We start from the raw sequence: 17,453 nt of genomic DNA, 5'->3' as shown, positions 1-17,453 counted from the left end.
ACAAATCAAGAAGAATCGGATCAAGAAGATGTGCAAGTCCAGGTGCCTACCCCAGAGTCGGAGATGGACACCCGAACGCCGCGGTCTGTCAGGGTCCCAAAACAGAAAACACCTCGTAACCATTTGGCTACAATTCCTGACATTAAACCTAAGAGAACCGTTAAACCCGTAGTACGTTTAGCTTTTCCAGGTTCATCATAAGTTAAAGATCAGCCAATCACAATCATCCATAGAGGGGTTGTGATTACTATTGGACAAGATTAATATGCACCATACACATAAGGGTTATACTGCTTCTCTGGTTTAGAGTTCTTTGGTAGTCTGTTGGGGACACCAGACATTTAGAGGGGGGAGGGTGTAGCCCAGACAAATAATCGATGTATTAAAAAGTCCATGGAGTAATCATAGATGAGTTCATAAATATATAAATAGGTAAAAAAGAGTAAATTCATTTATTTTTTTGTTTATTAAAAATGTTCATTCTTAAAATGCTACCTGTGAGATGTGTTATTTTCCTACACACAGACTGTCCTTGAACGCCACGCAAGTTTTTTGGAGAGGAGGGAGTAAAAAAAATAGAGAGATCTGGTTCAGACGGCCATGGGTTGGCAGCCTTTCTTGAAGAGTTTGCTTGTCTTGTAAATACAACAGTTATCTGTGTTGTGGTTTTGTCCCTAAGATAATCCACTTTAAGTATCTATGCTAAAGTTTGTGGTGGAGGACTTTTGAGCTCCTACTCGAAGCTCTTTGAACTGTTTTTTGCCGCTAGCTTCTGGCATAGCAATTAGCCGACGCTAATTAGCTCGCTAAAGGACTGCTAAGCTGCCTTTTGCTAAATCAGCAGGACCGGGGAGCTGGTAGAGCATCGTTACTGAACTGGACAATGAGAAACTGGACCCAGAAAGTACTCTGAGCCACCTGCAACTCTGAGTGTCTCTGTGAACAGTGGGAGACAAGCACAAGGAGTTCGTGACTGGGCGTGGACCACGCACCCTTCTTACTAAAGGAGCTGTGACTGGTAATGCCGAGCTGTGTTTTCACTTGGACCGAGAACTACACACAACAGGTTGAATCTGGTGGGATTAACACTTACACAAGGTACCTTAAGTTTATTTTGTTTGCTCTTTGAGTGAAGTGATCTCTAAGTTTTTGGTCTCCACGAACACAAGCATCAATACAGGCCTGCAACGTAGTGTTAACTTATGGTTTGCCGGCCTTAGCATTAGTTAAGAAACATTGCGTTAAACTAGATTGGACTGTCAACTTTGAGTAACACACTGTGTGTTGGATTTTTGTGTTTTAGAGGGGAAGAGCCTGCTATTACTTTTTTTTTTTTTTTTAATCAGAGAACACTTTTATTTGTCATTTATTATTTTAATAAAAGGGTGGGTTATTGTTCATACGTTATACCTTGTGTCAGGTGTGCCTCATTACGCTCAGATTTGGTGTTTGGTCCTTAATTTTAATACAGTGCAGAGATCCAAAATATTAATCTTTTAAGTAAACATAGAGCAGGACAAACAGAACCCAGAGCCCACTCATTTAATTCGTGAGTGTTAGAAGGGCTACAAATGTATTCAGGGTTCGACACACATTAGTGGAAATACCCTGGATTTGGTTCTCGTTCATTGTATCGCTGTCACGAATATTGACATCATGCCTCTTGTGTCAGTGGTCTCTGATCACTCACTTATTAGGTTTACAGTCTCATTGCGGTGTTTACTGGAACAAGAACCTTATTTATCAATACAGTGATACATCAAAAGTTCAACTACGATTGAACTTGGATCAAGACTGTCTGATGTCTTAGCTTCACATATGGCAAATGCCCAATCAGTAGACAGTCTTGTGGATAGTTTAAACTCAGCTCTCAAAACCACATTCGACATGATTGCGCTACCTTTATTAAAACCATGCCCCCCAAAACAGAGTCACCTTGGTTCAATGATTACTTGCATGACCTCAAGCATAAGGCTAGAGGTCTAGAACGGAAATGGCGTAGTTCAAAATTAGAAGTATTCCACCTTGCGTGTTGTGATGCTATCTTAGACTATAAGCATGCACTACTGGCTCCAAAGCGGACCTATTACTCACACCCTGCTATTGGGGTGGGCGCCATTACTGATGTGTTACCAGTGGCGGCTGGTGCTAAAAATTTTAAGGGGGCGCACCTTTGGCAGAAACAAAATAAAAAACCATTTCATACCAGGGCAACAAAAGCAGAAACTAAAGACAAATCAAAGTCACAGCACAACCTACTTTATTGCTGCCCAACACATTCAGAGACACTATTTGAACAGAAATTTTGCCCTCCTTTCTTTCTGGACTGTAAATTTCTCAATGACTCTCTGATTAAAGTCCATCAGCTACGTCAGCAGTTTCTTTTCCGTTGACAGCATCATGTCCAGTGCATTCAACCTCTCCTGGTTCATGGTGTTTCTGAGAAAAGTTTTGATTCTTTTCAAGGTGGAGAAGCACCTCTCAGCTTCTGCAGTGGTCATGGGTGTGGTGATGAGGATCTTTTGGAGAGTAACAGTCTCTGAAAAGACCTCGCCAATATTATTTTCCATGAACAACCGGAAAAGGCCCACAGCAGGTCTTGAACTCCTACGTGCTGTAGAGACTGAGCTCTGTCTTCAGCTTGCTTCCATTGAGCATTGGCTCGGCCTTCAAGGTGCTGCTGAGGGCATCTTCCGGAAATCTGATGTTGTACTGTGTGAACCCATCTCCCTGCAGCAACGTGGCACTGATGAGATGGCTGGTGAAGGAGAATCATTCCTTTGTCTGTCCTAATATGGTGTCGCAATCCTACAGAGAGAATAAAAAAAACTGACTACCAAAACAACCACAATATAACCTGATCGCACAAAACAAAGATTTACTTTGTCATTTCCACCATTTTAAAGTAATTTCTTGTGTCAGATGAACAGTGTCCTGTTTTATACGTGACGTCTCATGGATTAAGATTCACAGCACAAATATAATCTGATCTACAATGAATATGATGCTTTAAACCTAAAGGTAAAACTATGCAATCCATTTTCATATAGATTTACAGTAAAAAAATTACAAAACAAAAACAAAGAAAAAAAACAATTTACAACCATGCACCACAAGAGGGCAGACAGCTCATAGTGAAGCAGATAACACTCTACTGGTGGTTGGCTCTCACTGCGGTATTGTATCACTTCCTGTTCCGGAGCACAGCGGTGTTTTGCTGTATCTGTTAGCTGTTTAATCTGCGTAGTTAGATTGATCTAGATAACAATTTATTTCACAGTGTAATCTTCACGTGCCTTAACTAAAGTACCCTCTCTGCTGAATCACCTCTAAATTATTTTCACATTCTTCACTTTGTGTGTTTTTAGGAATCCGCTAGCTTAGCGCAGCTATTAGCTCTTAGCCAGTTTAGCATGGCAGCTTCTCCTGTCTCTCCCCCACTTTTCTGTGCTGGGTGTGAAATGTTTAGTTATTCCTCGGCCTCCTTTAGCAGTAACGGTACTTGTAATAAGTGTAGCTTGTTTGTAGCTTTGGAGGCCAGGCTGGGCGAATTGGAGACTCGGCTCCACACCTTGGAAAATCCTACAGCTAGCCAGGCCCCTGTAGTTGGTGCGGACCAAGCTAGCTTAGCTGTCCCCAGCAGATTCTGAGCAGCCGGGAAAGCAGGCCGGCTGGGTGACTGTGAGGAAGAAGCATAGTTCTAAACAGAAGCCCCCTGTACACCACCAACCGATTCACATCTCTAACCATTTTTCCCCACTCGGCGACACACGAGGATCAAACTCTGGTTATTGGCGACTCTGTTTTGAGAAATGTGAAGTTAGCGACAGCAGCAACCATAGTCAATTGTCTTCCGGGGGCCAGAGCAGGCAACACTGAAGGAAATTTGAAACTGTTGGCTAAGGCTAAGCGTAAATTTGGTAAGATTGTAATTCACGTCGGCAGTAATGACATCCGGTTACGCCAATCGGAGGTCACTAAAATTAATATTGAATCGGTGTGTAACTTTGCAAAAACAATGTCGGACTCTGTAGTTTTCTCTGGGCCCCTCCCCAATCGGACCGGGAGTGACGTGTTAAGGATTTTATATATATATATATATGTTATCACTGTTAAACATTTGTACCTTGTCTTCTTTCTCATGAGAACGGTGTTGTGCTGTTTGCACTTAAACCCAAGAATGTACGTGTTGTTCAACCTTGTTTTAGCATGCTGGGGTCAATCTGAACTGGGAATGAAGAGCTGGATGTACTTATTATTATTATACAACTTGTTTTTGTAGCCGTTAACGACTGGGAGTGAAGCATGACGGGGTCAGTCATGAACTGGGAGTAAAAGAACTGAAGGTTGAATTTTGACTGATTGTGATGTGATGCTTAGTGTTCCAGGCAGATGCAGAACAGCTGATAACTGCAACAGACGAACGAGATGTGCTGACCTTCGACGATAAGAGTAAAAGAAATAAACTGTTTTTGCTTACAGCTGCACTTATTGACGTGTGTGTTTATGTTACGGGAAGAAACTTGTCTTGCGTCATTCCCCCACCCTTAGGACAAGTTTTTGTTTATGTGATGAGGGATTCACTAATAAAAAGAGCGGAGTGCAGGCCAGACTTTAGTGTAGCCTTGGTGTACAGCCTGACTGCACTCCGCGCGTAAAATTTGACTTTCTGTCTCACTGGTGTTTCTTGACTCTGTTTGTCTTGTTAAAGGTTTTAAAAATGTTTGGAGGAGAAAATACCCAACAACATGTTTAGCCGCATGTTCTCCTTGAACTGCTGGCTGTCTCTGAGTGGTGTCCAAAAAATGAGGTGGGCTTCATAGATAATTGTCAAAGCTTCTGGGGAAAACCTGGTCTTGTTAGGAGAGACGGCATCATCCCACTTTGGATGGAGCAGCTCTCATCTCTAGAAATCTGGCCAATTTTATTAAACCCTCCAAATCGTGACTATCCAGGGTTGGGACCAGGAAACAGAGTTGTAGTCTTACACACCTCTCTGCAGCTTCTCTCCCCCTGCCATCCCCCCAATACCCCATCACTGTAGAGACGGTGCCTGCTCCCAGACCACCAATAACCAGCAAAAATCTATTTAAGCATAAAAATTCAAAAAGAAAAAATATAGCACCTTCAACTGCACCACAGACTAAAACAGTTAAATGTGGTCTATTAAACATTAGGTCTCTCTTTTCTAAGTCCCTTTTAGTAAATGATATAATAATTGATCAACATATTGATTTATTCTGCCTTACAGAAACCTGGTTACAGCAGGATGAATGTTAGTTTAAATGAGTCAACACCCCCCCAGTCACACTAACTGTGCTCGAATGCACGGGTCGAGGAGGAAGATTAGCAGCAATCTTCCACTCCAGCTTATTAATTAATCAAAGACCCAGACAGAGCTTTAATTCATTTGAAAGCTTGACTCTTAGTCTTGTCCATCCAAATTGGAAGTCTCAAAAACCAGTTTTATTTGTTATCGTCCACCTGGTCGTTACTGTGAGTTTCTCTGTGAATTTTCAGACCTTTTGTCTGACTTAGTGCTTAGCTCAGATAAGATAATTATAGTGGGTGATTTTAACATCCACATAGATGCTGAGAATGACAGCCTCAACACTGCATTTAATCTATTATTAGACTCAGTTGGCGTTGCTGAAAATGTAAATGAGCCCACCCACCACCTTAGCCACACTTTACGAGGGCTGTCCATAAAGTATAGGTCCTTTTTATTTTTTCAAAAACTATATGGATTTCATTCATATGTTTTTACGTCAGACATGCATGAACCCTCGTGCGCATGCGTGAGTTTTTCCACACCTGTCGGTGACGTCATTCGCCTGTGAGCACTCCTTGTGGGAGGAGTCGTCCAGCCCCTCGTCGGAATTCCTTTGTCTGAGAAGTTGCTGAGAGACTGGTGCTTTGTTTGATCAAACTTTTTTCTAAACCTGTGAGACACATCGAAGTGGACATGGTTCAAAAAATTAAGCTGGTTTTGAGTGAAAATTTTAACGGCTGATGAGAGATTTTGAGGTGATACTGTCGCTTTAAGGACTTTTCACGGTGCGAGACGTCGCGCTGCGCTCTCAGGCGGTGTCATCAGCCTGTTTCAAGCTGAAAACCTCCACATTTCAGGCTCTATTGATCCAGGACATCGTGAGAGAACAGAGAAGTTTCAGAAGAAGTCGGTTTCAGCATATTATCCGGATATTCCACTGTTAAAGGAGATTTTTTTAATGAAAGATGTGCGGACGGGTCCGCGCGTCAGGACGCAGCCGGCGCGGAGCGGCGGCACAGGAAAAACACCTCCGTGTTGATAACCATTTGTAAAATCCAGGCGGCTTTTGATGGCTTTCAGTGGAGTGAGTATATGAGAAATTGTTTAACAGCTGGATATGTTCCAACTTGTCCTTAAGGCTTCCAACAGAGGTGTTTTTCCTGTGGTGGAGCGTCGCGGCGGCTGTCTTACATTAAAAAAATCTCCTTTAACAGTGGAATATCCGGATAAAATGCTGAAACCGACTTCTTCTGAAACTTCTCTGTTCTCTCACGACGTCCTGGATCAATAGAGCCTGAAATGTGGAGGTTTTCAGCTTGAAACAGGCTGATGACGCCGCCTGAGAGCGCTGTGCGACGTCTCGCACTGTGGGAAGTCCTTAAAGCGACAGTGTCACCTCAAAATCTCTCATCAGCCGTTACAATTTTCACTGAAAACCAGCTTAATTTTTCGAACCATGTCCACTTCGATGTGTCTCACAGGTTTAGAAAAAATTTTGATAAAACAAAGCGCCAGTCTCTCAGCAACTTCTCAGACAAAGGAATTCCGACGAGGGGCTGGACGACTCCTCCCACAAGGAGTGCTCACAGGCGAATGACGTCACCAGCAGGCGTGGAAAAACTCACGCATGCGCACGAGGGTTCAAGCATGTCTGACGTAAAAACATATGAATGAAATCCATATAGGTTTTGAAAAAAATAAAAAGGACCTATACTTTATGGACAGACCTCGTAGATCTTGTTCTGACATATGGCATAGAAATTGAAGACGTAACAGTATTCCCTGAAAACCCCTTTTTGTCTGATCATTTCTTAATAACATTATATTTACTTTAATGGACTACCCAGCAGTGGGGAATAAGTTTCATTACAGTAGAAGTCTTTCTAAAAGCGCTGTAACTAGGTTTAAGGATATGATTCCTTCTTTATGTTCTTCAATGCCATATACCAACACAGTGCAGAGTAGCTACCTAAACTCTGTGAGTGAGATAGATTATCTCGTCAATAGCTTTACATCCTCATTGAGCACAACTCTGGATGCTGTAGCTCCTCTGAAAAAGAGAGCCTTAAATCAGAAGTGCCTGACTACGTGGTATAACCCACAAACTCGCAGCTTAAAGCAGATAACCCTTAAGCTGGAGAGGAAATGGCGTCTCACTAATTTAGAAGATCTTTAGCCTGGAAAAAGAGTCTGTTGCTCTATAAAAATCCCTCCGTAAAGCTAGGACATCTTACTATTCATCACTAATTGAAGAAAATAAGAACAACCCCAGGTTTTTTTTTCAGCACTTTAGCCAGGCTGACAAAGTCAGAGCTCTATTGAGCCGAGTATTCCTTTAACTTTAACTAGTAATGACTTCATGACTTTCTTTGCAAATAAAATTTTAACTATTAGAGAAAAAATTATTATTAACCATCCCAAAGACATATCTTTATGTTCGACTGCTTTCAGTAATGCTGGTATTTGGTTAGACTCTTTCTCTCCGATTGTTCTGTCTGAGTTACTTTCATTAGTTACTTCCTCCAAACCATCAACATGTCTATTAGTCCCCATTCCTACCAGGCTGCTCAAGGAAGCCCTACCGTTAATTAATGCTTCGATCTTAAATATGACCAATCTATCTTTATTAGTTGGCTATGTACCACAGGCTTTTAAGGTGGCAGTAATTAAACCATTACTTAAAAAGCCATCACTTGACCCAGCTATCTTAGCTAATTATAGGCCAATCTCCAACCTTCCTTTTCTCTCAAAAATTCTTGAAAGGGTAGTTGTAAAACAGCTAACTGATCATCTACAGAGGAATGGTCTATTTGAAGAGTTTCAGTCAGGTTTCAGAATTCATCATAGTACAGAAACAGCATTAGCGAAGGTTACAAATGATCTTCTTATGGCCTCAGACAGTGGACTCATCTCTGTGCTCGTCCTGTTAGACCTCAGTGCAGCTTTTGATACTGCTGACCATAAAATTTTATTACAGAGATTAGAGCATGCCATAGGTATTAAAGGCACTGCGCTGCAGTGGTTTGAATCATATTTATCTAATAGATTACAATTTGTTCATGTAAATGGGGAGTCTTCTTCACGGACTAAGGTTAATTATGGAGTTCCACAAGGTTCTGTGCTAGGACCGATTTTGTTCACTTTATACATGCTTCCCTTAGGCATTATTATTAGAAAGCATTGCTTAAATTTTCATTGTTACGCAGATACCCAGCTTTATCTATCCATGAAGCCAGAGGACACACACCAATTAGTTAAACTGCAGGAATGTCTTACAGACATAAAGACATGGATGACCTCTAATTTCCTGCTTTTAAATTCAGATAAAACTGAAGTTATTGTACTTGGCCCCACAAATCTTAGAAACATGGTGTCTAACCAGATCCTTATTCTGGATGGCATTACCCTGACCTCCAGTAATACTGTGAGAAATCTTGGAGTCATTTTTGATCAGGATATGTCCTTCAATGTGCATATTAAGCAAATATGTAGGACTACTTTTTTGCATTTGCGCAATAGCTCTAAAATCTTGTCTCAGGTCTTGTCTCAGAGTGATGCTGAAAAGCTAATTCATGCATTTATTTCTTCTAGGCTGGACTATTGTAATTCATTATCATCAGGTTGTCCTAAAAGTTCCCTGAAAAGCCTTCAGTTAATTCAAAATGCTGCAGCTAGAGTACTGACCAGAATTTAAAATTCTTCTTCTTACTTATAAGGTTTTGAATAATCAGGTCCCATCTTATCTTAGGGACCTCATAGTACCATATCACCCCAATAGAGCACTTCACTCTCAGTCTGCAGGCTTACTTGTAGTTCCTAGGGTTTGTAAGAGTAGAATGGGAGGCAGAGCCTTCAGCTTTCAGGCTCCTCTCCTGTGGAACCAGCTCCCAGTTTGGATCAGGGAGACAGACACCCTCTCTACTTTTAAGATTAAGCTTAAAACTTTCCTTTTTGAAAAACCTTATAGTTAGGGCTGGATCAGGTGACCCTGAACCATCCCTTAGTTATGCTGCTATAGACTTAGGCTGCTGGGGGGTTCCCATGATGCACTGAGTGTTTCTTTCTCTTTTTGCTCTTTATGCACCACTCTGCATTTAATCATTAGTGATTGATCTCTGCTCCCCTCCACAGCATGTCTTTTTCCTGGTTCTCTCCCTCAGCCCCAACCAGTCCCAGCAGAAGACTGCCCCTCCCTGAGCCTGGTTCTGCTGGAGGTTTCTTCCTGTTAAAAGGGAGTTTTTCCTTCCCACTGTCGCCAAGTGCTTGCTCATAGGGGGTCGTTTTGACCGTTGGGGTTTTTCTGTAATTATTGTATGGCTTTTGCCTTACAATATAAAGCGCCTTGGGGTGACTGTTTGTTGTGATTTGGTGCTATATAAATAAAATTGATTTGATTTGATAACAGAATATTTAAAGAGGAATCTTTCAAATGGTGAAACAAACACCAAATTTGGCACAAATACTCCTTAGACATTAACACTTGAAAAAAACTGATTGGCCACTTGAATTTTGAACAGGCAGCCAGGTAGGGGTCAACATTTAAAAATGCCACAGTCATATTGAAAACTACACCACATTATTTGTCTGATCACAAAGATTCCAAAAAGGTATAGTTTGGGCTATCTGTGACTGAATGTTCTAGAGTTATGGGGTAAAAATATCAAAAATGGTGACAAAGGTCAGATTCAGTTTGTACAGGGGTCAAAAGTTAAAGTTGCTCCAGTCTTGGTAAAAAAGTGGTGCAAATTATTGGTTGAGCGAATAGGATTAATAAATGGAATAGTTTTGACTGTGTTGAATGTTTGGTCTCCAAAGTAAAGGTCAAACAAGGCCAATGTCCATTGGATTCTATGACATGTGAAATGTTACCCTGTAACATGATAACTAAGCATGACACAAGGTGCAAACTATTCCTTTAAAACCCTGTTAACTCAATGAATAATTTTCATTGTTTTTACCAAAATTGGAGCAGTTTTAACTTTTGACCCCTGTACAAACTGAAATTGACCTTTGTCACCATTTTTGCTATTTTTACCCCATAACTCCAGAACATTCAGTCATAAATAGTCCAAACTATACCTTTTTGGAATCTTTCTGATTAAACAAACAATATTGTATAGTTTTCAATATGACTGGAGCATTTTTAAATTTTGACTCCTGTGTAATTCTTCATTTGACCCCTACCTGGCTACCTACTGAAAACTCAAGTGGCCAATCAGTTTTTTCAAAAGAGTTCATGTTTAAGGTGTATGTGTGCCAATTTTGGTGCTTGTTTCCAGAATTGCTACAGTTATCTGCTCCACTATGACACCAGCCGACCTGTTCTCACAACAAAAATGGAGGCTGTCAAACTGAGAACACTGATTTCTTTCTTCAGTACAATCTCACCTCTTCTGCGATCCTCTGATGGTTCTCTGGACTCAGTAACCAACGTCTCTTTGGTGGATGGGAGCTGCTGCTGTCCTCACTGCTTAGCCCAACCATTGAATGGAGCGAATATCTGTAGACAACAAAATATTTACAAAAATAACAGAAAATAAAGAGGATTAATAATAAAGGCAGAACGTGAATCATCATCATCATAAGAAGAAAACGAATAATGATGATAATAATAATAATAATAACCTGATCAGTTGGATGTCCTGTTAGAACTGCTGGATACAGCCATTGATGTGGACTGAATCAGTGGTTTTCTTTTGAAGTTTGGCATAGAGGAGGTCCACATGTGGCATTGTATGATGGAAAAGTTGCAGGAAGAACTTGAAATCTGGATGCTCCAGTAGCATGATGAAGGCTCCTGCTTCTCTGATAGTACTGGGCTCAAAGTCACCAGAGTCTCGTATAGTCTCAAAACAGCGAATGAGGTCCTCCCTGTGCTCAAACACTGTGTTGATGTTCCACTGTGAAAGTTCCACCTGACATGAGAGGTGGCCTGTGGCATGATCAGGTTGAGCTGATGTGCGTAGCAGTGGGTGTTGTGGGCGTTGGGGTCCAGGTCTTGTATCTTCCTCTGGACGCCTGCAGTGGCTCCTCTCATCACGCCGGCTCCATCATAGGCCTGAAGAATGAGCTGACTTTTCTGATCTTCAGGATGAATGGCAGCACGACACTCTTTCAGTGCTAGAGATGGACTCTGCTGCAGCTGACTGCATGAAGGTGAACTAAAAAAAGAAAATCTTTCCTGCAGGTTGTTTCTTTTTATCAATGTAGCGCGGTACCAGCACAAGCTGGGACTGAGTGGGAATATCCACGGTTTCATATGTCTGATTGGATGCTCTGTCCATGCTCTGGACTTCGTTGGTGATTTCTTCCTTCACAACAGACAGCAAGCAGTCCAGCAGCTCATTTTGCACCGTTTTGAGGTTTTCTTGAATCCTGTGGCGTTCTCCAGGTGCTCTTTCAACACTCCATCAAGAGAGGCAACAAAGTCCACCAAGCCACGGATAATCCCGCTCTCTCATTATGGCCTCTTAAAGCCAACTCAAAGGCTCCACAAAATTGAACACTGTCCATTATTCTTGACAGAATGTGTTGATTTTTGGTCACCTCTTGGTTGTGCCTCCTGATGCTAATCCTGTAGCCGTTCAGCTCTGCTGTGCCGTCCAAAGAAAGTCAGCTTTATTAAACAGTCGTCTAAATGGCTTTGGCTGCTCTCGTGCCGTTTGCATTTCTCAGAGAGGCGCTTCAGGTCTTGAACCCCCGCTGTGGGCCACAACGCATCGGTGCCGACCGTTTGAAACAGCAAACATGGGAAACAATAAAAGGCGTTACTCACACTGCAGCCTGCTAGCCAGCTCCGATTAGCATAGCATGAGCGGGAATATCCCCGAGTGTACACTAATCCATACATTGTGAAACCCCTTTTATTAAATGATGACAGGTGCAGACAGGCTGTCATTTTATGGTATTTTTTAATATAATATAAATTTTGCTGTTTATGTAGATTTTCCTCTGTTAAATTTCAGAGGGGGCAGCAGCCTAGCACCCCCTATTGACAAACCACTACTGGGTATTACCTAGATTTACATAATTTTGTAGTATCTCACTAGGCGTGCTGACGAAACTTGTAACGTCTACAAAAAGCACAACTGTTTATTTGATCCTATTCCAACAAAACTGTTTAAGGACCTGTGGCCCACTCTTGGGCCGACTGTGCTGGAAATTATTAATCTCTCGTTAACTTCTGGATCTGTTCCTAAATGTTTCAAATCTGCAGTGATTAAACCATTACTTAAGAAATCTAATCTTGACCCTAGCATATTGAAAAAGTACAGGCCGATATCAAATCTATCATTTTGCTCTAAAATTCTGGAAAAAGTGGTTTCACGGCAGCTCGTGGACTATCTTACTGAGAATAATCTTTTTGAGCCACTGCAGTCTGCTTTTAGAAAATAACATTCCACAGAAACAGCTCTCACTAAAGTGGTGAATGATCTTCTGCTTGCAATGGATTCAGACACCACTACTGTTTTGGTGCTGTTAGATCTCGGTGCTGTGTTTTACACTGTGGATCATCATATTGTACTCGATAGGCTGGAGAATCATTTTGGGATTACTGGGATTGCCCTTGCATGGTTTACGTCATACTTGTCCAGTCGTTCTCACTGTTTTGTACAATAACACTGCCTCTAACCTTAGTGAAATGACATTTGGGGTTCCACTGGGGTCTGTCTTAGGCCCCCTGCTTTCTATAGCACCCCTTGGGCACATATTGTGGCATTTTTGGGTTACCTTTCACTGCTATGCTAATGATACTCAGTTATACATGCCGTTAACTGCTGGTAATCTCATCCACATAAAATCCTGACAGACTAAATTTATTTAAATTCATTTTAGTAATAATGGAACACATCTCGTCCTCAAGTTTATCTAAATTCTGGGTTTGTTAGTGAAGTTTAGGGCTAGCGACCGGCAATCACTGAAGTATTTTCTCTGCTGTCAACTAATTCTGCTCTTTTTTCTTTGTCCGAGGCACCGACAACACCACTGACTGATCCTGGCCCAGCACCACCAAGGCACCAGACTGACCTTGGGGTGCTACACCTGTCCCATATCTGACTGAAGGTCCTGGCCTGCAGTGTACAGGTGCTGTAAATTATAAATTAGAGATCCAAGATAGACTCTACTGTATTTTCAGTTAAGGACTCTGTTTTTGTTGCTCTTCTAATTCATCTGTTTGAAAACAAACTTTTGTACAATCTGTAAAACCCTTGTAACTGTTAGCATGGCCTAAGCAGTAGGTCACCCCTCTGAGTCTGGTCTGCTTGAGGTTTCTTCCTTTTTACTTACACTGTCGCCTTGCTGTGGGGGTTGGTAAGATAGATTAGACCTTACTGTATGAAGTGCCTTGAGGCAACTTTGTTGTGATTTGGTGTTATATAAATGATATAAATTGAATTGAACCACCCAGGCAGACACTGCCGCAGCCAGATGAAACGTGTAACCACTGAACTTTGAAAAAATGGGGACTTATGAGCACACTGAGCATGACTCTTTATGAACGCACCACCTGGATGACAGCTGCTGATGGACAATAATCAAACTTGTTTGATTCAAATGTTTTTAAATTCTTTGATTTATTTGATTTATCTGATCGAGCCACCAGACGGCATTTTTTCGTGACCACTGGTGCCTGTGTGGTTGCTCGGGGGGTTGGTGAGGTTAGACCTGACCCCTGTGAAGCACTCTGGGTGGACTCCTGTTGTGATTTGGGGTGAAATAAATATATCAAATTTAATGGACACATTTCAGTCAAATAAAATCAAAGGACTTTTTCAGTGTTTTGTTGATCTTTTTTTTTTTTTTGATTGTTTGTTTTAAGACAAACAGTGAATATAGATTTAAAGTTCAGTGAAGAAATAATCTAAAACCACAGAGAGCAGTGGTCAGACAGACTGCAGCTCCGGGGCTACAGGTATGTTACAGCTGAGCAACATACAGTTATACAAATGTCAACGTTCCACAGCATTCTGCGGTGCGTCCAACGTGACTGAGTTCGTACCTCCTCATGTTCCTCCTCCTTGAATGCACTTGGTTTAGTAAAGTCCAGGGGCTCCTCCCACTCTGACTGGGGATGACCGTGGGAAGAATTGGTTCCAATGTTTTGAGAGGATGAGGACGAGGATGATGAAGGCTCTGGAGACTGCATACCTTCCCTCTTTGTCTTCTTCATGCTGAGGTCCAAGGTTCCATTCTCATCGACTTCGATGTCTGGGTCCTGACAGGATTACATGCACCATGAGAACACCTTCAGCTCTATACACAATCTTTATTTAACCAGATAAAAAAGCCCACTGAGATCGAAACCTCTTTTACAAGGGTGACCTTGTCAAGAAAGGCAGCAGCACATGTCATAATAGACGGGTTAACATCATCAAGAGAACATTAATAACAGATAAAATACAAGCAACATACAGATAAAATAAAATAAAATTTAGAAACATGGGCACTGTGCAAAAGAATTCCATTCGCAGTCTCTTAAAATCACAAGACACGACATGAACGACACAGAGGAATCGTGACCTGGCCCAGAGGAAGCCTGCGGCCCCCGTCTGGAGCCAGGCCTGGATGTAGGGCCTGTCAGCGAGTGCCTGGTGGCTGGCCTGTCAGCGAGTGCCTGGTGGCTGGCCTTACCACAGAGCCCAGTCGGTCACAGACCGAAAAGGCAACGTGGACCTTCCATGTCCACCCTGTGGGTGGTGAGCCCACAGGGTGGACAGGTGCGCTGTCCCATGGGTGGCAGTGAAAGTCGAGAACCTCGGCAGACCAGACCCGGGCGGAAGAGGCTAGCTCTGGTTGTGTGGAACATCACCTTGCTGTGGGGGAAGGAGCTAGAGCTTGTGTGGGAGGTGGAGCGATACCAGTTAGATCTGGTGGTACCAGAGCACCCTAGGCCAAAGATCGATGATCGATTTTGTGATCATATCATCTGATCTGAGGCCGCATGATCTGGATGGGGCAGAGCTGTCAAATGATCACCATCCAGTGGCGAGTTTGGTCAGAGGATGGGGGAAGACTTTGGACAGACCTGGTAAGCCCAAACGAATAGTGCGGGCACACTGGGCACATCTAAAGGAGCCCACCGTCCAACAGATCTTCAATTCACACCTCCAGCAGAGCTTTTCTAGCATTCCTGTGGAGGTTGGGGGCATTGAACCAGAATGGGCAATGTTCAAAGCTTCCATTGCTGAAGCTGCAGCAGGGAGCTGTGGCCTGAAGGTCTTAGGTGCCTCAAGGGGTGGCAACCCTCGAACACCATGGTGGACACTGGTGGTCAGGGAACCTGTCTGACTGAAGGAGTACTTCTGGGATATGTTATCTTGGAGGAGTCCGGAGGTAGTTGCAAGGTACCGACAGGCCCAAAGGGAAGCAACCTCTGCTGTGGGGGAGGCAAAGCAGAGGGTGTGGGAGGAGTTCAGAGTAACCATAGAGAAGGACTTTTGGTCAGCACCAAGGTGCTTCTGGTGGATCATGAGACACCTCAGGAGGGGAAAACGGGGAACCAGCCAAGCTGTCTACAGTAAGGATGGGACTCTGTTGACCTCAACTGAGGATTTTATTCGGTGATGGAAGGAACACTTTGAGGAGCTCCTGCATCAGACTGGCGTACCCTCTATAGTAGGGGCAGAGCTGGACGCTGATGGAGAATTTTCATCAATTTCCCTGGTGGAAGTCACTGAGGTAGTCAAGCAACTCCACAGTGGCAAAACCCCTGGGGTTGATGAGATCTGCCCAGAAATGCTGAAGGCTCTGGGTGTGGAGGGATTGTCTTGGATGAGACGTTTCTTCAACACTGCGTTGAGGTCTGGGACAGTTCCTAAGGAGTGGCAAACTGGGGTGGTGGTCCCCAAATTTAAAAAGGGGGACCAGAGAGTGTGTGCCAACTACAGGGGCATCACACTACTCAGCCTCCCTGGTAAAGTCTTCTCCAGGGTGCTGGAAAGGAGGGTTCGACCAATAGTCGAACCTCTGATTGAAGAGGAACAATGCGGGTTCCGTCCTGGTCATGGAACAACCAACCAGCTCTTTACTCTCACAAAGATCCTGGATAGGGCCTGGGAGTATGCCCACCCAGTCTACATGTGTTTTGTGGACTTGGAGAAGGCGTATGATCGGGTACCCCGGGAGACTCTGTTGGAGGTGCTGCAGGAGTATGGAGTGAGGGGGTCCCTTCTCAGGGCCATTCAATCTCTGTACTCACAAAGCGAGAGCTGTGTTCGGGTGCTCGGCAGTAAGTCAGACTTCTTTCCGGTGGGACGGCAGTGAACTACAGCATTTGGCAACCAATGGTCGAAGCAATTTAAAAAAGTGAAAAATCATCATGATTTCATCATGTGCCAAATTAAAGGCTTCTGGAAGAGTTCCAGAGCGAAGAGACTCCGCCTCAGCGAGGACTGCAGTCAGACTGCGTACCTTGGAGCAGGGGTCCCTGGGCTTGGCGCTGAGCATCTCTGGTCTCTCCCAGCAGCGTGTGGACAGGTTGAGGATGGCTGTTGCTGCCATGTGTGCTGCCTCAGCATCCTGGCTGTAATCGTAACCACTGGAGGCAGAGGTGCTCTTGGAAATTTCCCCAGATGCACTGTGAGTGGGGGACGCAGCCTTTGGGAATACCTTTGCTGAAGAGGACAAATGGACAAGCAAAGTTTGTCATCAATGAGTCCCAGCAGCTGCTAATGCTTTGTGTGTGTGTGTGTGTGTGTGTGTGTGTGTGTGTGTGTGTGTGTGTGTGTGTGTGTGTGTGTGTGTGTGTGTGTGTGTGTGTGTGTGTGTGTGTGTGTGTGTGTGTGTGTGTGTCCTGTCCAAACAGCACCTCAGAATTGAGCCAAACTTGGCACACACATACTTTGGCCTACAGGGAGTGACTATACAGAGCATCCAGAAAGTGTTCACAGTGCTTAATTTTTTTCCACTTTTTTTTTTTTTTTTTTTTTTGCACATTTATTAATAAAAATCATTTTTAAAAATGCCTAAGAAATCACATGTACACAGCGAGGGTCTGTCCTGGTCTCTGGGGTTGTGTTCATGTTGTTCTGCTGTCTTGGATCTGCTCTCTGCTCTGCTCCCCTTCCCCTCCTGTCTCTCCAGGTTCCACATCATCAAGCTGATTGGAAACACCTGTCACCACTCATCAGCAGCAGTATTTAAACCCTGGTTCTTCTGCCATGCCACAAATGCCGGAAAC

The 17,453-nt window shown here is 43.3% G+C and overlaps 1 protein-coding gene across 2 annotated transcripts in view; it reads right to left on the bottom strand.

Annotated features, from left to right (window-relative positions):
- The window catches only part of LOC117512881 (myelin transcription factor 1-like), a 152,801-nt gene that overhangs the window by 121,092 nt on the left and 14,256 nt on the right, over positions 1-17,453 (bottom strand). For both annotated transcript variants that reach the window (XM_034173119.1, XM_034173118.1), the window contains exons 6-7: positions 16,685-16,887; positions 14,274-14,489 (exon numbers count right to left, since the gene is read on the bottom strand). In XM_034173119.1, coding sequence (XP_034029010.1) covers positions 14,274-14,489; positions 16,685-16,887 — 419 coding nt within the window. The remainder of the gene's footprint in view (positions 1-14,273; positions 14,490-16,684; positions 16,888-17,453) is intronic.

The sequence above is a fragment of the Thalassophryne amazonica genome, chromosome 6 (assembly GCF_902500255.1).
Source record: "Thalassophryne amazonica chromosome 6, fThaAma1.1, whole genome shotgun sequence".
In the NCBI taxonomy this organism is placed as follows: Eukaryota; Metazoa; Chordata; class Actinopteri; order Batrachoidiformes; family Batrachoididae; genus Thalassophryne; species Thalassophryne amazonica.
This window is presented reverse-complemented; position numbering and strand designations above follow the sequence as displayed.